The sequence below is a fragment of the Octopus bimaculoides genome, chromosome 9, assembly GCF_046866305.1.
Source record: "Octopus bimaculoides isolate indiv1 chromosome 9, ASM4686630v1, whole genome shotgun sequence".
NCBI lineage: Eukaryota > Metazoa > Mollusca > Cephalopoda > Octopoda > Octopodidae > Octopus > Octopus bimaculoides.
The window spans coordinates 30,960,860-30,983,121 of record NC_142936.1 but is presented as its reverse complement, the minus strand read 5'-3'; the positions used below and the strand labels follow the sequence as shown (position 1 = coordinate 30,983,121).

Sequence of the window (22,262 nt, the reverse complement as noted above, 5' to 3'; positions counted from 1 at the left end):
AGCCAGACTCTTTCAAATTTTTGCCTCCCATGGCCAAAACTTGATCCTCATTTTCAATCAATGCTTGGTTAAAAATTGTTTCAGAGAATTGAATATTGATATCTGGGTTTGCCTGTTGAACTGCATACTTTAAGCCCTCAGTCATGCTTCATCTAAACCTGTAGGGGACTGCCAAGTTGACACATGTTTAATATAATTGCAAAAGGTTACAGAGTTTCCTTAGCGAATCTGATACTGATGCTTCAGTCAATGCAAGGTCCTAATGCTCATCATTTACTAATAAACCTTGTTGATAGCATGCTTCCCTATAAGTTTCACACACGTGACCATTTACCCACCTCAAATCTTGGAATGATTTGAGACCACGTATTTCATGCAAAAGGAGCTATAAGTGTTAGCATTCTGCTAGACTTGTGGGGGACACTGTAAATTCTTGCAAGAGTGTCAGCCCCACGTTTCCTCTTGCATCATTTATTGTTCCTCCACATGTAATACTTGGGTAATTGTGGGTAATGGAGTTTTCTTGCACCTTCATCTATTTGACACAACTTTAAAAAGGCAATAATGGTAGTTTCTTTCAGACAAAGTGCTTGCTGCAAGGCTGTTTGTTTTGTAAAGATAACCTTGTGGCCATTCTCCAGATGGACACTCAGATGAATGATGGCTGGGTGCCGCTTATGAATGGGAAAATTGAAGATGCGCCAAAAACCTCATTGGTACTGATGTATCTTCTGTCATACTGTGCACCTTTGTCATTTTTATTTATCTGCTGACTGCCATTCTGCATAAGAGTTTATATTGCAGCATCTAAGTTTATATATTTGCAAACATACTTAATAGAGTTAACAGAGTTGCAGAATTCAACATTGACTCTTGCTACCTGTACTCATCCTTGCTTCACTGTAGAATATTGATCATCTACATCTACCATGTCTCCTCTCCTGGAGAGTGAGAACATTGTTCTCAGAAACTATTTTGGAAAATTAAAATGGGGATTAAATGAAAAATTGAGTTACATGAATATCTTCACAAAAGTGATTGAAATAAATGGCGATTGCAGAATGCCCCATGCACACGTGCATGCACACACACACACACACACACACATACATACATAAAGTATCAAACATCAGATGAAATGGATGTGTGTGTATGTGTGTGTCTGTGAGAGAGAGAGAGAGAGAAAGAGAGCAAAGAGGTGTGTTGTCATGTATACATACATACTTAAATATGCATACATCTTTTTGTATGTATGTGTACGTGTGTGTGTGTGAGAGAGAGAGAGAGAGAGAAACTGAGCACCACTTAGGCATCACTCTCTCTCTCTCTTTCTCTCTCATACATACACACACGCATACATACAAATATCAGCTCTGTCGCATGACTTTTAGAGGCTCCCTGCAACTTTTTGTTTTGAGGCCCCATCCCTTCAATCAAAATTCATTATCTATGCACCTTTTATTCATAGCTATATTTTACTTTATTCTGTCAGAAGTTTATTTCACGTTATCCAAAAGAACATATTTAAAAGTACAAGTTAAATTTATTTAGGTCTATTACAAATTTCAATAAGTAAAACTTCCAGATATAAATAAAAGAGCACTTTTATAATCCAGGCAACTTCCAAAGACAAACGCACTTTTCGCTTCATGAAATCATTGATCAGTTCAGAATAATCAAGCTGAGAGCTGAGTTCATGTTCAATAGATATCATAGACAATCCACAAAGTCTGGTACATGTTCATGGTACAATGTAATATTTTTACAAGAACTTTTGCTGGTAAAATTTATTACCATTTAATTTCTTGAAATTTTCAGTTAACATAGATAGTTTAATTCATGTTCAACATCTTAACCAAAGCAAATAGATGACTCATCTACGTACTTTGATCTTAACATGGGGCCCCTCAACTGCGGAGGCCCCCTGCAACTGCAGGGATTGCAGGAGCTTAGTGACATCCCTGACAAAGATGTATGTATATGTATTTATGTATGTACATATACATGACAACACACTCCTTGACTGACCCACTCTCTTTCTCTCTCTCTCATACACACATACATAAATGTATAAAAATGCACATACAAAAACACATGTGGGAGTGTGTGATTGACTACAAATACATAGAGCTGAACACAGCATGCAAAAAGTAGATAGATAAAAAAAATTTATGGAAATTAACAAAATGGGCAGGTTCAAGCGAAAAATACCCATAGTTTTCTGCACTCACCATGTTGAATTGCAAAATTCTAATGTGACATTTGTGTAATAATGAAATCAACCCAAGAGTATGTGTGTATGTCTGTATTTATATTACAGATCTAGTGTGATTAGAGAGATAGTGTGTGTGTCAGGGAGAGAGAGAGAAAGACAGAGAGTGGGGTAGAGAGAACTTTGCAAACAATGAATGAAATGAAAAAATCGTATAAATAAAAGCTCATTAAAAACAATCCTGTACTGAATATTTAAATTTGTGAACTTAAATATTTCTTTCAGTAATTTATCATACTTGTTTGCAAATAGCAAATTAAAACTTGAAATGAAAACATTAAAATAGAGAGTGAGAGATCTTACAAATGAAAACAGAAAATTTCGCCATCAATACCAGAAGTTGACATTGAGAAACCTTTTTAAAGAAGTGAATCATATATGTAAAGCAATATTGTTTATTTTTAATAATAAAAATAAATTGAAGACCCTATTATATATCCCAAATATGGAAGCAATTCACACAGCTATTTTTGCATGAAAAGCAAATGCACACCCATACAGGTCTATCTATATATATATATATATATATAAAAGAGAGTTTGTATGTGTGTATGTGTGTGTGCATATGTTCCTTATGCATTCCAAACCGAGTTGCCGATTTTGACGTATGGGGTATCAAAAGATTCAGTAAGCTTTTGGCTACCAACTAAACTATATTTTCATTCACATATTTGCATTACAAAAATTTAACATTATCATTTTTCTTTTAATCACCTATCGTAAACAACATCTTTTACCAACACCACAACGACAATGACGTCACATTTTCTATATGAATGTGTTCGTGCATTCGTTACATACATTAGGCCAATCACTGACAAGTATATGTGTGTGACGGTGTTTGTACCTGTCAGTATACATACATTTTTGTGACGACTGACACACACACACAAACACACACACCTAAAGACACAGACAGACACACACAGGAACAGAGATAGGCTTGAAGTGTGTATTAATGTATGTCTGTGAGTCTTAGTACATGTTTGTGACTTTGCCCTTCACCCAACAGTGAAACACACTGATATTGATAGTTACAATGACCAGGTTTCATTAGAAAGTGAAAATAGTTTCACATTTTCAAGCTGAACCAAAATTGCAGTGTTCGATTACAAGACTGACAATGTGTGAATAATGAAAGTAATGTTTCTCCGAATTAGTCCCATCCATCTGAAAGTTGCTTAGGTGATCTTTCGTTTTGACTTTCAGAACTGTCATGTGTGTTCGTTAATTTCTGTAAAAAAATTTTTATTCATTTACTTTTGTTTAAAAGTGAAAGAGAAGAGAAAATGTAAGATGTATGTATGTGTATATAAAATGGATGTGTGTGTGTGAGAGAGAGAGAGGGGGGGAGAAAGAGAGAGAGAGAGGAAGGGAGAGAGGGGAAGGGAGAGAGGAAGGGAGAGAGAGGAAGGGAGAGAGAAAAAGAGAGAGAGAGAAAGAGAGAGAGAGAGAGAGAGAGAGAGAGAGAGAGGAAGTGAGGAAAGAGAGTGACTGAAGGGATGTGTTGTCATGTATACATACATATCAATACATATGCATACATCTTTTTTGTATGTACATGTGAGTGAGAGAGAGAGAGAGAGAGAGAGAGAGTGAGTGAACGTGTGTGTTCTCATGTATAAGTGGCACTCACTCTCTCTCTCTGTCTCTCTCACACACACACACACATCTATTTCATATACAAATTCATACATTTTTCACTTTCTCCTCTCTTTCACTTAAAAAAAAATTAGCGAACAAAACAGCTGATCAGATGACAGTTCGTTGACAACTTTGAGAGTTATAACAAAACATGGCTGCTGCTGTTTATTATCTATCTACCAAATAAACTATGTTTTTCACTCAACAACTCTTTTTCACAACTAAAAAAACTTCGGTAACTACGTTGAGTTCCACAATTTTGAGGTCATTTTCGGACAGTATTTCAATTTGCTTCTAATGTTTCACTTTCGTCTGATGTTTCACGCATGCGTAGAAATCTACTCAGACAAACATTTATGAAAATGTACACATAAATATTGTATTAAAATAAGCCACAAAAAAAAATTGCCTTAAAAGACATCCATTTCGCTATATGTTATGAGAAAATTCAATCTCTCTCTCTCTCTCTCTCTCTCTCTCACACAAAAAAAAATGTATGCATATGTATTTATGGGCGAAGGTAAAGAATACACATACCCGGTGTTTAGGGTTAGGGTTATGCCAAAAACGGGTGGTGTACATATTCTTTACCTCTGCCTGATGCTTACACATACATGCAAAAAATTCATACATCACAACACACACCTTCACTCATTCACTCACTCTCTCTCTCTCACACACACGTCCATTTCATATACACATACATCTTTCACTTTCTCCTCTCTTTTACTTTATCCTCTCACTTCAAAGTAAATGTCGCCTTTTCTCTTTATCCTCTCTTTCAATTTCTGCTCTCTTCAAAGCATAAATAAATTAAAAGAATTTTACAGAAATTAATGAACAATCATATGATTCCATATATGCTGAGTTAACAACTTTGTTTCTTCAAACGAAGGAAAATAACTTCCTTTGACACATACACACACTCTAGGTAAAACCTCTGTGCAAATTATGTTATTTCTTGCAGTGTGCATGCGCAAATTTAAAGCTCAAATCCAATTAAAATTATCTTTTTCTATTGTGTAATTTGTGTTTGTGATGAGCGTATTTAAAAACCTTTGATATAAAAACCTTTGATCGTTGATATAAACTTAAAAGAAAGTTTTCCCAGAAATCCTGTCCTTTACCTCTTCTTTCTAGCATGTCCAAGTTGACATTTCTGCTCCCTTGCCTTATTTTTTTCCTAAATTTCTTCTGATTCTTATGTTTGCGATACAAGGCATTAGGATTTCACCCACAAAACACGTTCTCAATATTTTAATTTTTTCCCTCTCCACACCAAATTCATTTTTTACTTTTTTCAAATATTTTTTCTTGGTAATCCATGGAGAAAAAACAGAGAGTACGAATCTTTAAGAATTTTACCCATCACCTCACCACTTTCAAAAAGCTACACACTCCCAATGTTTCACTTTTAGCTTTCTGAAAAGCAGGGAAGTTTCTTCAGAAATAATGTAATTTACCTGTTGTTTCTAGCAAGTCGGGTTTTCTGACAGTGGTCTGGTATTTTTTAAGTTTGCTACTTCAGTAGAATTCTAAGCATGTGGGAAACATCAGACAAAAGTGAAAGCAAGTAGGTGATGGGTGAACGAGGTGGGGGAAGGGGCATTGAGTGTTTCTTCAAGAAAAATTGAAGTATAAAAAATATATGTATTTCCCAGATTCGTAATTTCTGTATTTTCCTACGTAGATAACAAAAACAAAGAAAAAACTTGTGCAAATACAAAGCAAAAGCTAAACATATAATGATGATGATGATGATGATGATGATGAAAGTTGAGCCATTGGTGACTAAAACAGCAGCCCCACAGAGTGTGTTTTGTGAGGAGGGTGCTTTTTCTTGCTATTTCATTACCCTGCAGAATGAAAAAGAAGATGAACTCTGAAGTGTCAACAGCCATCCTAATAGTATTTCTTTACTAGTAGTACTGCTGATGAAGTCATTACCACTTAGGACAGCAGTAATAACAAATGAATATCCCAAGAACAAAACAGCAGAGAACATCTTGATGGGGATAAATCTCCCACTGTGGGAAGAGGGTATCTTTAGCTATGGCTGGCAACCCACTAGAAATGGTTTCTCAATAAAAACAACTGGTGGTTGTAACTTATGAATGCAGTATCCAACAAAAATCATCACAACTGTGTTCGTGAGACCTGAACCCCAAGTGAAGGTCTTTGCATGGCAAGTGTTCTACTGCACAGCTGGGTGAGCCTGGCCATTATCCAAATACTGCTACAAAGGTTAGGAGAATATGAACTCAAGGCAACAATAAAACTGTAATGGAATGCTATTACAGACGTGAGCACACCAAAATAGAGTACAGGAAAAGAATGCACAAAAAAATAGACAGAGAAACACATTCCCTACCGTAAAACACAGACTTCTAGACAAAAAAAAATCTCATTGTGAAAAGATAGTGGCTATCCCAGTTGGGACTGGAGGAGATTTCCACAATAGTGAAAGAGTTTTAACATGACTATGCTGAGTACAAAGAAAAGGAAACAGAAGAACAGGGATTATTAGAAGGACCAATAGATCCCCACAAAAGAAACAGCTGCCTGGTTGAAGACAAATTTTACTTCATGGAAAGGAAGATTGTTACAGAGAAGGGAAGGAGTTTACAACACCTGAATGAAGCACAAAATTGTGAAAGGAAAAGGCTTCCTGCTCTGAGAGAAATCAAAAGAGGAAAACTAAGTGAAAAAGCTATTAACAAAAATCTACAGTGAAAACATAACAGATCTGAACAACCTTATAGGCTACACAGCTTCTTCTGTCGTGCAAATTCTAAGCCAAAGGAAAAAGTCCCATGGTGGAAACAAAAGCTTGAGAACCAAATTGAACAGCTCAAGAGAGATCTTGGATGGATATGTTCAACCATAAAAAAAACAGAGAGTGAAGGAAAGACAGTAGCAACTGCAAATGAAGTGCAACATGAGACTTGAAAGACTGCAAGTAGTTAAAGTAGAACTAAAACAAAAAAATCAAAGCGCTATTAGGTAAAAAAGACAAATACCAACAGAGAACAAATCAGTACCAGCAGAATAGACTTTTGAAGAACAACAAAAGAAAATTCTGACAATGAAGAGGAGCATCAAGAAAATCATATGCCCAGTGCTGAAGCAGCAGAAATCAGGAGCAAAGAAGTCCAGCATAATATAAAATCAGGCTAGCTGTGGAATTTTAAAAGAGAAATGGAAGATGGAGTGGCACAAGAAAATATAACAATTACAGATTAGAAAATAAAAGAGATGATCAAGAAAATACCAAACTAGAAAGCCCCTGGACCAGATGGTGTTCAGGGATTCTGATTCAAAAATCTCTCATGTATGCAGTTATATATGACCATTTTTTACTGCATAGAAAATAGAATGCCAACATGGATGACAAAAGAAGGAGAAAGAAAAGAAAGGTGAAGTAATAATTATAGACCTATTACTTGTTTACAATTACTCTGAAAGTTATTAACTGGCCTCATAGCAGATGAAGTATATAATTTTCTGGAGAAGGGGAATTTATTGCCAGAGGAACAAAAATGGTGTAGAAAGAAATCAAGGGGGACTGCTAGTCTGCTTTTCAATAAATAAATTTCAAAGATGTATAACTCTCCATTCTTCATTATTATGTCTTGATAATATACTCTGTATTCAACATGAAATCTAAAAGAGACTTTAATTCATGCCTGCCTATGAGTTTACTAAAACCAACATGAAAATAAATCACCTTCTTTATATGTATGACTTCAAGCTATATACAAAATAAAAAAAGATAAGAAAGACCATAACTGTCGCAGAATAATTAAGGATACAAATATCTAGGAGTGCTACAAAATGATAGAATAATGGAAGTAGAAGTGAGACAGAAAATCACTAAAGAGTACATGGGGAGAATTAGGAAGATGCTCAAAACAAAATTAAATGGAGGGAATATCATTAAAGCAATAAATATAAGGGCTATGCCAATACTGAGATACTCCCTTTCTGAAATAGACCAAGGCTGAGTTACAGAACTAGAAAACTGCTCATGATGAACAATACCATCCTAAAAGTAAACTGACAGACTCTACCTACTAAGAAAAGAAAGTGGCTGAGCATTACTGAACACAGAAGATACTATAAGTATTGCAATATTGGGACTGAAAAATTATGTTGTGCAGAGTAAAGAGAGGATATATTGGCAACTAGAGATGCCCCAAACCTACTGAAACAATAGGAGAATTTAAGGAGAGAAAGAGCAACAGAACAAACAAGTAGAAAGAAACAGAATTACGTAGCCAGTTCATATAACAAACCAAGAAAGTTGGAAGTAAAGAATCTTGGCTCTGGCTGACAGACAGGAGTCTGAAATGAGAGGCTGAAATGCTAATTATAGCTACTCAAGAACAAGCTATTAGAATAAACCTGATTAAGGCAAAGATCAACAAAAGATCTGCAGGAAAGGAGACAATCATCTTTTGAGTGAGTGCAGTAAGCTAGCACAAAAAAGTATAAGTACAAGTATGACTGTGTAGGCAAAAGAGTGCATTGGGATGTTAGCTGAGTGTGTGGCTTCAGAATAACAGAAAAGTGCAATGAACATGAACCAGAGGCTGTGATAGAGAATGAGAATTACAGGATTTTATGGGACTTTCCTCATAAAGAATGACCATATTATTGAAGCAAAAAGACCAGATATAATTACAGAGTACAAAATAAAAGAAACAGTATAAGATCATAGACTTTGCAATTCTCTATGGTAACAGAGTTGATACCAAAGAAATTGAAAAAATTGAGAAATATCAGGATCTGGCCAGAGCTGAAGTGACTGAAGAAGACTAAGACAGCAGTTATTCTGATGGTAATTGGTGCACTTTGCACAACATCCAAAATGCTACACAAGAGGCTGTCAATCTACGGAAAGTACCATCCTATATTCTGTAAGAATCCTTAAAAAAATTCTTGAGATTTGAGAAGGCTTGTCACCTCAAGATAAAATTCCTGATAATTAAATTAACATGCACTAGCTTAATAATAATAATAACAACAACACTGAATTCTTACTTATTAGGCCATGAATGTTTTGGTAGAGAACATCATCATCATTTCATGTCCATCATCCATGCTGGTGTGCATTGGACAGTTTGACAGGATCCAGTGGGCTGGAGGATCACATCTTGCTCCAATGTCTCAGCTTTGGCATGGTTTGTATGGCTGGGTAACCTTCCTAATATCAACCACTTTACAGAGTGTACTGCTTTTTTTTTTCATGGCACCAGTACTAGTAAGGTTGCCATATAACTCTTAAGACTAAAGAGCTTCTTTGACTGAGCAGGATTACAGTAGAAAGGGAGGTGGATTTATGTAGGGTGTTGAGAAATCAAAAGTATAACAGTATGGATTCGAACTAGTTTGCAGTTGTAGAGTAGGTGTATGGTTATCCCTAAATTAATGTATATATTTTATTCATCCATGATGAATGAAAAGCAGAGTCAATCCTTGTGGGATTTGAACTCAGAAAGTAAAGAAGCATAGCTAAATACTGGTTTCAAATTTTGGCACAAGGCCAGCAATTTAGGGGGATGGGTAAGTCAATTACATCAACCCAAGTGCTCAACTGGTACTTATTTTATCAGCCCCGAAAGTCAACCTCAGCAGAATTTGAACTCAGAACATAAAGACAGAAGAAATGAGAATTGAAATTTGACTAATTCACTGAGAATTTCTAATTTATGGTAGATTTTACCCTATAATAATAATTATTATTTCTATTTAAGCACAATGCCAGCAAATTTGAGACTGGACTGTTACTTGTTTATATCAACTTTGGTATGTACTTGACTGGTACTTATCTCATTGATCCTAGCAAGATAAAAGGCAAAATTAACCTTGGCAGAATTTGAATTCAAAATGTAAAGAACTGAAAGAATTACCACAAGCATTTTGTCCAACATCCTATGAATATGCTAATCTACTGTCTTTAAAATAACCCTTTGTACTATAGGCACAAAGCCTGAAATTTGGGGGGAAGGAAAAATTGATCACATTGACCCCAGTACTTGACTAGTACTTAATTTATTGACCCCAAAAGGCTGAAAGGCAAAGTCAGCCTTGACAGAATTTGAACTCAGCACTGCCTTTACAATAATAGTAATAGTAGTAGTAGTAGTAGTAGTAGTAGTAATAATAATAATAATAATAACAACAACAACAACAACAACAACAACAACAACAACAACAACAACAACAACAACAACAACAACAACAACAACAACAACAACAACAACAACAACAACAACAACAACAGCAGCAACAATAATAATAACAATAATGGTTTCAAATTTTGCCACAAGGGCAGCAATTTTGGGGGAGGGGATGAGTTGATTACATTGACCCCAGTGTTAAACTGGTACTTATTTTATCGACCCTGAAAGGATGAAAGATAAAGTCAACCTCTGTGAAATTTGCACTCAGCACTACCTTTATAATAATAATAATGATGATGATGATGATGATGATGATGATGGTGGTGGTGGTGGTGGTGGTGGTGGTGGTTGTGCCTCAGCAAGGCCACAGCTCGTGAGTTAAAACAAATCAAATCAATGATGATGATGATAATGACGATGATGATGATGATGATGATGATGATAATTTCTGACACAAGCACAAACTGACTGCAGTACTTGACTGGTACTTTATTTTATTAGCCATGGAAAAATGAAGGGTAAAGTTGCCTTCAGCAGGATTTAACTCAAAATAACCAGAACAAATCTGAATGACACTTTTGTCCAACACTCTAAAGATTCTGTCAATCCACCACGCTCAATAATAGCAATAATAATTCTTTCAAATTTTGGGCTCAAGGCAAGCAGTTTTGAAGGGAGGGAAAGACAATTACATTTGAATTTAAGACATAGCAAACTGGAAGAAATAACACAAGGTATTTTTCTGACTCTCTAATGATTCTGTCTGAAGTAAAACTTATTGAAGAAATCCAAATTTTTTACTAGTATTTAATTTTTTAACCTCAAGGAAATAACCAACAAAGTTGAACCAGAAAAATTCAAACACATAACCAAGTAAACAATATGAAATATTTCATACATCACTTTAATGTCTTCACCATTTTAAAACCTCTTTTTCTTAATTTGTTTCTATCATTTTAACATCACTTAAATTGTTGAAATTTAGGTTAAATCACGATAATCATTATATATGATATAAACATGTTAGAAATGAACTTTTTCCTGTGCAGAAGCTTAATAGCATAGTAAAATTAACACATCTATTTCAAGCTTATGTAAAATCTTAGATAGTCTGAAGACTCATCTATATTTTATTGTTTCTTTTTTTGCATAATTCTTTAGCATACTTATGTACAAGCCAGTCATACCACAGGCCTAACCATACCCATGACACAATTCCAGTTATAAATAGTATATTTTATCAGCGTGATAAACTAAGAACACTTTCATTTTTTATTTTGTTTACAGTTTATCTGGTGCTAATGCATGTAAATGTGTGTGTGTGTGTGTGTACGTGTGTATGTGTGCATGTGTATTTACTAAGTGTTACAGACTGTTGTACTTTATATCCTCTGAGTAATTACTTTATGACACTCTTCCAAATAAAGTCAGTTTCTGATTTTTTTTTTTTTTTGCTTGGTAGATTTTGTATAACCTAAATCTCTGCCAGGTGAGGAGATGCCTTTTACTTGTGTTGGTTACATTGTTCAATGTCCTTATAGCAGGAGAGTATCTCACTGCTTCATGTCGTATATAGGTTTCACAACCGAGTGCAAGATGAGTTATCACACTGATATAGTTCATGCCTAACATGGGTCTCATATGCTAATCAGGGTTAGAGAATCACAAGCAAACAGCATGTAGAAATTTATTTTAAGTTATCTACAACCTTTTCTTGAGTGATTGTTGAGGATTGGTATGCTGGTCATTGATAACCCTAATTTATTTAGATTGAATCTTCACTCTCATTTCAAAATCATAGTTTGTTTATTATAATCTATTAATATATATACCATTATAATCATCATGATATAGTCCAATACCTCAATATATTCTGTAATCTACCACAAGTAACTATAGTATTTAAAATAGTCTCTGAAATGTTTCTCTAAATGTTTTAAACTTACTAATGTCATTGTTATTTTTCATTTCTTCCTCCTCCAAAATTCTAGTAAACTCGAAGATTCTGTTGAAGAAGTACGCACTGATGTAATCTCAAAGCACTGTCGTGTAAACTCAACTGACGTTGAAAAGATGGCACTAACTCTAAGTCAACTATCAAAAGCTATTGCAGAGCAAAAAAGTAAGTGATTTCTTTTTCTTTATAAGAATATAAATGCAGATTGTTATGAATGTATATTATGTGTATTTTTTAATGGAAAGTGTATACATTCTAGTATATACATGGTTGAGCCAACTGTTTTTTCATATTTCAAATTTTAATAGTTCAAACAAATTACATACAAAAGGCATTTACTCATCAAAATATATGCCATCATATTCTATTGTCTGTTGTTATCATTGTACCAGAAGTCAATTCCATGCTTATAACATTTGGCTGGTTTAGAAGCAGCAAAATCCTCCCTACACCCATTTTCAACCCCATCTACATTGTCGAGTCTCCATCTGTGCAGGAAATAAGCCTTAGCTTAGAAAAGGTAATATTCTGATGGTGCATGGTCTGGACTTTAGGCAGGGTGAGGCAGCACTTCCACCCATTCAAGTTTGCAATTGGTCACATTGATAGTGTGTGTTGAAGCATTGTCAAGCTATAGAAGTGCATGTCTTTGATTGATCAATGCCAGGTAGTAAGCTTTCAAAATATCATGTACTCACTGCAGTTGTTGAGTATAAAGTTTAACATTCACAGTATCACTATCTGGGACAAGCTCAGCATGCAACACCCCATCGAAATTCCACCAAACATCCAACATGACCTGTTCAAAGCACCCTTGTTTAACTACAAGTTTTGAAGCTGGCTGGAATGAAGCCACTGATTTCTCCTATTAAGGTTATGAAAATAGTTCCATTTTTCAACCCCAGTTACAATTTGACACCAAAAACAGCTGGTAAGTCTTCAGTTGTGTGCAAATGTTCACACACTATTGAGCCTGGCCATTGGTCATGAGGATTTTTTCAACAGTATCTGTTTACAAGACCGAGCTTATGGCAGTGTCAATTGATGGGGCTTTATTGACCAAGTTCTGCCAACCATATACGGATGCTTGTGCTTTGCTGTTGTTCAACCATTTCAAACAAAGGAGGTCTCCCTGACCTTGGTTTGTTTTTGAGGTTGGTATCACTTTCTTGAAACATCTGAATGAATTTTTGGGCCACATGTTCATCGACAGTATTTGTGCCTTCTACATCGTTAATTTCTTTTGCTACAATCCTTGTACTCAATCCTCTTTTCCTCAAGTAGTGCAAAATGGCTCTAATTGCAATTTCTTTACCACTCATTATCAAAGATGTGAAATAAGGAATAAACAATTAACATTTATGTTAAATATAAAAATAAAGAATAAACAATTCAGCAACGATTATATCAAATTAATGATGAAAATACAAGTTACCAAAAATCATCTGTAAAAACTTTGCCAACAGAACATTAGCACCCTTGATCACACCCATATATCTCTATACCTCAATTTGAGAAAGCTGAAAAGGCCTAAAGTCCTCTCACTCTCTCTCTCTCTCTCTGTCTCTCTCTGTCTGTCTCTCTGTCTGTCTGTTTCTCTCTCTGTCTCTCTCTCTCTCTGTCTCTCTCTCTCTCTCTCTCTCTCTCTCTCTCTCTCTTACCTGACTTTTCTTTTGTTTCGTTATGCCCATGAGAAGTTTCATGGGGATTGCGTATGTATGAACCTCAGCTGCAGTAGGATATTTTTTACTCTGACTCTGACTCTGATCAGAAAGCTAAAGGTATGCAGTCACTCTACCAATGTGAATATCCATATTAGTAGATAGAAAGAAGTATTTTATATCAATCTGTGAAGTATTATTAGGTTACCAGTTCAAAGATTTTGTTAAAAAGCACTTTGAGCATTTTAATACCATAAATCTAGCACTAAGATGGACTGTAAAATTGTTTAGAGCTGAGGAATAATCTGCAATTAGTTATATTTATTGATATCAGGAGATTTACTGTTGATCATATTTTTGTTCTTCAAGCAGCATGAGATGCTTCTTCATTCAGCTGAATAACAAAAAGTTTGAAAGCTGAGTCAATGTAGAAAAGTTCCAACTAGATGAAATCTTCAGATGGTTTAAATTCACAAGTCTCTGATATCCAAGTGACTAAAAAGTGCCAGCAGAAAGGTACTTAGAAGTAATGACCTGGATTCAGTTCTTAAATGGGAACAGCCAAAACATTTGTCTCAGTGGGGCTTCTTGTCTGGAGACCTTCCGCTGTTCAGTTCCCTTGAGTTTTTACCACTAGTTATATCCATCTGAAACCACTTGCACTTTGAAATCCTGAATATCAGACGATCTTAAAGAGTGAAACCATATTCATTGCTGCTAAAGAAAATTTATACTTCAAATTGTTTTATTTTCAGTCTTCTGTGTGATGTTTTGTTCACTGTTCTTATCATTCTTGTGAAGCCTCAGTTATTTCTACTGAAGCTCTATAGTTCAGCAGTATGCAATAAAATACACAATACTGATCAAGTGGTGTTTTAGCGATAGCCATCCTGTATTGTTTATCTTCATACTGTAACCATAATTTATAAAATGACAAATGTGATTTACATTTTTTGTAGATGGTTTTTCTACTATATTAAGCAGATGAAGCAACTATGTTGAAGCTAATGTTAACTCTTGTCTTTTGTGTTAATAGCCCAGTTTCCACAGCTGCAGGACAAAATGAAAAAGATTATGTCTGAAGAAATGGATATAATTATCCAAGAAGAGAAGTAAGTACAATAACTTGTTACTAAGGTAAATATTGATAGTTGTGGCTGAAACATGGCTGCATGGTAAGAAGCTTGCTTCCCAACCACATAGTCCTGGGTTCAGTCCCACTACATGGCATCTCGGGCAAATGTCTTCTACTATAGCCTCAGGCTGACCAAAGTGAGTGGTTTTGGTAGACAGAAACTGACAGAAGCCAGCGAGCTGGCAGAATCGCTAGCGCGCTGGGCGAAATGCTTAGTGGTATTTCATCTGCCGTTACGTTCTGAGTTCAAATTCCGCCGAGGTCGACTTTGCCTTTCATCCTTTCGGGTTCGATAAATTAAGTACCAGTTACGCACTGGGGTCAATGTAATCGACTTTGGCTGTCCTTGTTTGTCTCCTCTATGTTTAGCCCCTTGTGGGAAATAAAGAAATAAGTAACTGACAGAAGCCCATCGTATATATGTCTACGTGCGTGTCTTTGTGTCTATGTTTGCTCAAACCACTGTTTGACAACTGGTGCTGGTGTATTTATGTACCCATAATTTAGTGGTTCAGCAAAAGAGATTGATAGAATAAGTACTAGGCTTAAAAGATATAAGCCCTGAAGTCAATTTGTTTGACTAAAAACCTTCAAGGTGGTGGCCCAGCATAGTAACAGTCAAATGACAGAAACAAATAAAATATATAATCAAGGTGTATGTACAACGATGTAGAAACATTTTCCACTTCAGCATTCTGCTGCAATTTCTCATTACTTGAAACAGAGTTATCTAGCTGGTAAGCTGCTATAATAAATTATTTTAGCCAACATTATGGCTGTTTGATAAACTGGGATTAGTTCCTATTATGGAATCTCTAGAGAAAATTATTGGCTACTGATGAGTAAAACCAAGGATTAGTTCCCATTTTATGATGGAGGGCTCCATTTTATTTAACCTAGATTTTATTTTTATAATTTAACTTATACTAATACATGCATGCACACACACACACACACACACACACACACACACACAGAGTTTACTGTTCCATCAAATTAGGATCAACAAAAATATACTCCATCCAGTGAGAGATAATTATCTTTAAATAAGATATATATATATATATATATATATATATATATGCCTGAGAGAAGTATGACTGATGCTATATATTCCTGGTTAGGCAACTGCAGGAGAAGTGTTTAGCCAAAAATAACCTTCTGTGCTTGGCTTTTGTTGACATAGAGAAAGCGTTTGGCAGGGTCCCCATCTACCTTATCTGGTGGTCAGTGCAGAAGCTAGGGATAGATGAGTGGTTAGTGAGAGCTGTAGAAGCCATGTACAAGGGATGATGTCAGTAAAGTGAAGGTTGGCAATGAGTGTAGCAATGAATTCAGTATACAAGTAGGAGTTCACCAAGGATCAGATCTCAGCTCCCCAACCTCCTGTTTATCATAGTCCTCCAAGTATTCGAGTCTGGCTGCCCCAGGGAGCTATTTTATGCTGATGACATTATTCTTATAGCTGAATCACTACCTGACCTAGAGAAGAAATTTCTGGTGTAGAAGCAAGGCTTGAGATAATTTAGCAAAGACTAAAGTAGGAAAACAGATAAATCACAAGCCCCTTCAGAGAGATGGCCCTGCTCGATATGTAAGAAGGGTGTTGGTAGAAATTCCGTATGTTGTACCCAATGCAAGCTTTGGACACATAAGAGATGTAGTGGTATCACAGGAAATAGTCTTTGCATGTGAAAATGTGCAGGTACAATAAGCACTAAAAAATACCCAGAGCATAGACTTCCTCAAATGCTTGGGGCTGGGATGGGGTCCTTAGAAGTAGTAGACAGTTTTTGTTACATAGGTGCCTAAGTTAGCAGTGGATGAGGATGTTCTGAAAGCATAGTTGCTAGAATAAGTACTGGCTGGGCAAAGTTCAGAGAGTTCCTACCATTGTTGGTAACTAAGAGCCTCTCCCTCAGAGTGAAAGGCAGATTGTATGACACCTGCCTATGTATGGCTATGACTACAGAGGATTTGCAAAGGCTTGAAAGAGATGAAGCCAGCATGAGTAATATCAGTGTGCACATACAACAGAGTGTAAATTATTTAAGAGGAAGACTAAGTATAAGAGGCATCAGATGTTGTGTGCATGTAATGCATATAGATGAGGACAGCTGCTTTAAAAAGTGCCAATTTCTAATTATAGAGGGAGCCTGTGGAAGGAGTAGACCCAGGAAGATGTGGGATGAAGTGGTGAGAAAGGATCTCAGATGCTGAGCTTCACTGAGATGATGACAAAGGACCAGCATTTGTGGTGATTCACTGTACTTGAGAAGACATGCCAAGCTAAATAAAATTACAGGCATGTCTTTTATGGCAATGCCCTCATTCCCACTCTCAGCTAAGAAGTCTTTGTCTTGAAGTGCCAGTGCCATGTAAAATGCATGCATGCCAGTACTACATAAATGCACTCAGGCTGGTGGCATGTAAAAACACTTAGCATACTCTATAAAGCGGTTAGTGTTAAGAAGGGCATCCAGCTGTATAAACCATGCCAAACAGACAATTGGAGCTGGCCAGCTCCTGTCAAACCATCCAACCCTTGCCAGCATGGAAAATGGATGTGACGTAAATGATGATGATGATACACACATGCATGCGCGCGCGCACACACACACACAAATACACATGATAACTGTAGCCTTAATTGTCATACAAATATCTGAAAAATATTCAAATTTGCGTCATTAATGAAAATGTTGATTAGAAACATCGTTATACAAAAATACTGTAATCCTCAACAGACATATAGGTATATGCATGAATATTCAAAAGTATTTTTTATGTATTTTAGTGGACTCTTTCTATACTCTAAACTTAGATTTCCGAATATTATTTTCTGAGAGCCTGTTAAGTCAAGGACTTTAGACTTATTAACCAAGTGTGCTTGAAATAATACTGTGTGAGCTTATGTTTCTCAAACTCTATGATGTTCTGTTGTATTCTTCAATCAGATCTTCAGCTTCATATATTCACATTAGTTACATTTGCTAGTTTAGTAAAGTGTTCAGCTGAAAGTTCTGACTAAGGAAGGGAATTTCAACAGTTATTTTATAGTTTGTGGTGCTACACATTGTGTTCCTGTCCACTGATACCACTTTTGGCTCAGGTTGTCAATCAATTAAGGAATTTCTATTTTGCCCAGCTTACATCTGCACCAAGTGATAGCTTATTATCATTTCTATAGCTCTTGTGGATTGTTGATGCCATCTTCCCACAAATCTGATCACATAGAAATGAAATCTTACAATTAAGCTACAAATAATACCAGATCACAAAAAGCTTCTTACCTGTCTCTTCAATTTTCCAAGCCATTCCCACCTGCATCTCTATGTCTTCTGTGTTATTAAATTCCATAATAATTATCATTTTTCTTGAATACATCTTCTCTGTCTGGTTTTTTCTGAAAACACACACACACACACACACACACACACACACACACACACACACACACACACACACACACACACACACACACACACACACACACACACACACACACACACACACACACACACACACACACATGCATGAACATACATTCACTTACTTCATTCCCTGCTCAAACCTCATGTACTCATGCATACATTCTCACACAAACTCTCTCACACATACGTAGACTTACACAGGGATTGATTATGACCTGTTAAACATTCAAATACCCACACATACATTCATATATTTGCAATTCACTCACACACAATTTTTCTGCAATGTTTCTCACACACATGCATACAAAGATACAACTTACAACTATGCTTAACAGCAATACACATCAGCTTCCCACCCTCTATTTTCCTTGCTCTTTTCTGTTAGAAATCCTTTATTCCACTTACTCCCTGTCCACCATTACACATTCATACACTCATAATAATGTCACTTCTGGTCATTACTTTTTTTTTGTACTTTTTTTCTTCCTGGGCCACTCCTATGTATGTTTGTTACAATGAAAGTTAAGGTACATGTATAGCTGAGTGGTTGAGAAGTTCACTTCCCAACCATGTGCCTTTAGATTTGGCCTTACTGCATGACATCTTGGGTAAATGTTTCTTCTGTTATAGCCTGAAGCTGACCTAAGCCTTGTCAGTGGATTTCATAGATGGAAACTGAAAGAAAACTATCATGTGCATGTGAGCATGTGTGTGTGTGTGTGCATGCACGTGTGTATGTGTGTGTGTGTGTACGTGTGTTTGTTTGTTTGTTTACATCTGCAGTCACTTGTTGGCAGTTTCTCACCTGCCAACAAACTACCCCATCACTTTGTGTCCTCAAAGCTAAGTGGAATAAAGGGTTAGCATCAAGAAGCATCCAGTTGTAAAACAATTCTTCAAATAGCATATTTATGCCATGCAAGCATGGGAAAAGGGACATAAGATGAATGAGTGAACAAATGAATTAATTATTGCAAATGATCAGTTATGATTCTTTTTGAAAGAGGTATCAGCATTGTCTGTATTTATGCACCTTAATAGCATCTCAATATCTAACAACTTCAATAAAAGCATTTTTTAATAATTTTCACAACACTAGCTGGCTGACTTCTTCTTTGTAGTATCTATTTAAAGCTAGGTTAACAAAACCATTGAAAGTTTATAAAGTATAGGAACAATATAAGTGATAAGAAATGAATTAGTAACTCTTCAGATGGAAAATGATTTCCTAAAATGATTTCCAACCAATAGCTACTCTCAACTTAAGAATATTATGAGTAAAAGAAAGATTAAGTTAATAATATATGTGAACTATTGGTTTATGGGTCATAAGTTCTATATACTGCAGATATTTTGTCAGACCTCTGGATAAAAGACATTTCATTCAACTTTACTCAATTCACTTGTCTAGAGAGATATCTCTCACCAATATATAATACCATGAAACAGGGGCTAAGCAATGGCATTCTTGTGACTCTAGAAGCTGTAACAAACATGTACCATTGCCAATAACACATTCATCTTTCTTTTCTTTCAAACTTATTATTAATTATATCCCTTTCCTTCGTTTCTTTTCATTTTCAGATTTCTCAAAGATCAGCCTGAACGACTGGAGTCAGCTTTGCGACGTTGCAAGAAGCTAACAGGCACACTGTTCACTCTGAAAAGGTACACCTACATTCACGTAGACCCCTTATCTGTCCATATAGTGTTCCCTAGTATATAAGTGCAATAGATTTTGCAGATGTTACCTACCCCAGCATTAAATACCTTGCAAACTACTCAACTCAGTTTATGCACTTCTATCTGCAAAACATTCCTCATGCAACACAAAAGTAAAATATATTTCCATTGCTGTTGTTGGTACTAGTACTACTAATTTTACCTCTACCAACAATGTAGTTATTTTTGTTGTTGTGGCAGTCCTTGAAGATTTACTCTGTTGTTTTTGTTCAATATTTTGCTGTCTTATTCAGATCTCAGCAGAGTTAATATTGCTCTTTATACATGTAGAATTAATAAAATAAGTATCATTGATATATATTCTGGAGTTGCTTCAATCGACTTACTTAACAAAAAGAGTATGATGCTTAGTGAAAAGAAATTATAATTGTTAATAGTGGGGTTTTTTTAGTATAGATTACAGTTGTTGCTATTGTAAAAATTTCTATTGTTGTTGTAGTGATAGTGCTAGTGATGATTGTAATGAAAGTAATTGCAGCAGCTATATTATTATTATTATTATTATTATTATTATTATTATTATTCAGAAAATATAGGTAATGGCTGTAGTAAGGGTAAAAGAAAGCAGTTGTTTACCTTTTGATATAGGAATAATACAAATGAAATTTTTTAAAAATATATAAACATTTGAGGTAAGATTAAGTTCTCTGGTTGAAGATTTGTTTGAAAGAACAATTACCTTGATAAATTACCTAGTTTATGTTGTTGAAATTTGTCCAAGTATATTTACATTAGTTCTGCACATTTGTAGATCGGTATTACTTAGTATCATCCCTTTGCTTGAAGATATGTATTATATATAATTTTTGGAGTTTCTAAAGAGTACTTCTTTTATTTTAATGTCTTCTGTGATGTGTTCTTCAGTATAACTGCTAGTGAGTGGATCACTTCTGTTGTGTTGTATGTAATAATCCATGGCACATTGAACAATATTGTCTATATTAGTCTTTACATTTCACTAAATTTCACCAACATTGCTGATAACTTGTAAATTATTTGAAATAAATTTCTTGCAAAGCTGGTGAAACTACATTGTATTACTGATAAAATCATACAACTATTGTTTTTCAATAGTTTATAACTTACTTGCACTCTGTTAGTTACAGTGGTTATAGAGCTTCTAGTATTGCTTTACAACAGCATACAGAATTACTAAGCCATTTATTTTATCAGTTACAAAAACTTTTTAATGCCAACACAGTATTATATAACTGTGTAGTGTTGTCTTCATTAGCTCCTTGAATGCCAATGTTATTGTTCTCAGTAATTAATAGAGAATCAATATTGTTATTAAATTACATTTTAGAAAACAAATGTTGTTAAACCACTGTACTATTACACTGTTATACTAATATAGTCCAACACTTGATAGAACATCTATCTTGTGTTGTATTCAATATTACAGTTGAAGCTAAGGCTAGCAGCATTTCATCCACCTTTATGTTCTGAGTTCAAATTCCAAGGATGGTTGTCTTTGCCTTTCATTCTTTCAGAGTTGATAAAATAAGTACAAGTTAAGCATTGGGGTTTATATAATTGACTTTCCCCTCCCACCAAACTAACTGGCCTTGTGCCAAAATTTGAAATCAGTACTCAAGTTGAAACTATTGTTTAAGATACTAATGCTATTATTAGTAACACCTCCAGAAATGGAGTAGTCAAAAACATGTAGTTAAGTAGTTATGATGTTACATATATAAGCTCTTATCACATCTTCACTTCATGTATAACAAACATTTGCTTGATCCAAAAGTAAAATGGCTTTCAAAGTTGAGTATATTGAGTATGTAGCACTATCTTTATCATGCTTAGTTTGAAGCATTAAATTAGATAAGTTCTATATAAAAAAATATCTAATAACAAATTTGATTTGGTTAACTATATCTCTGTACTTAGTAATAACATTTCAAAACAAGTTTTAGTTCATCAAGTGAGAGTCGCAGAATTACTGAAAACAAGTCTGTCATTAAGTGTCAACATCTAGTAAAGAAATAGATCTTCAACATATCTTTTTGATGAGGAGTATTCAGTTGTTCAGTCAACTGAACTACCTACTCATTGAATATGCATGTAAGGGGCTGAATATTCTACAGAGACATGTACTCTTTACATAATTCTAGGGTAGAATCAGTGTGACACAATATATCACAAATTCAGACCTTCTGTCTAACTAACTTCATTCACAAGGCTTGGCTCATCCTGAGACTATGGTAAAAGCAGACTTGTTA

General features: G+C 35.2%; 1 protein-coding gene across 34 annotated transcripts in view; it reads left to right on the top strand.

Annotated features, from left to right (window-relative positions):
- LOC106875847 (coiled-coil domain-containing protein CG32809) overlaps nucleotides 1-22,262 on the top strand; it is a 931,982-nt gene that overhangs the window by 765,182 nt on the left and 144,538 nt on the right. For 33 of the 34 annotated variants that reach the window (XR_016243094.1, XR_016243099.1, XR_016243098.1 and 30 more), the window contains 3 exons: nucleotides 12,093-12,223; nucleotides 14,756-14,831; nucleotides 19,876-19,959. Coding sequence is in view for 27 of the 34 variants with exons in the window: in XM_052970538.2 (XP_052826498.1) it covers nucleotides 12,093-12,223; nucleotides 14,756-14,831; nucleotides 19,876-19,959 (291 nt within the window). In the remaining 7 variants the exon portion in view is untranslated. Of the gene's footprint in view, nucleotides 1-12,092; nucleotides 12,224-14,755; nucleotides 14,832-19,875; nucleotides 19,976-22,262 lie in introns of all 34 variants that reach the window. The other variant, XR_016243097.1, reaches the window with a different exon arrangement.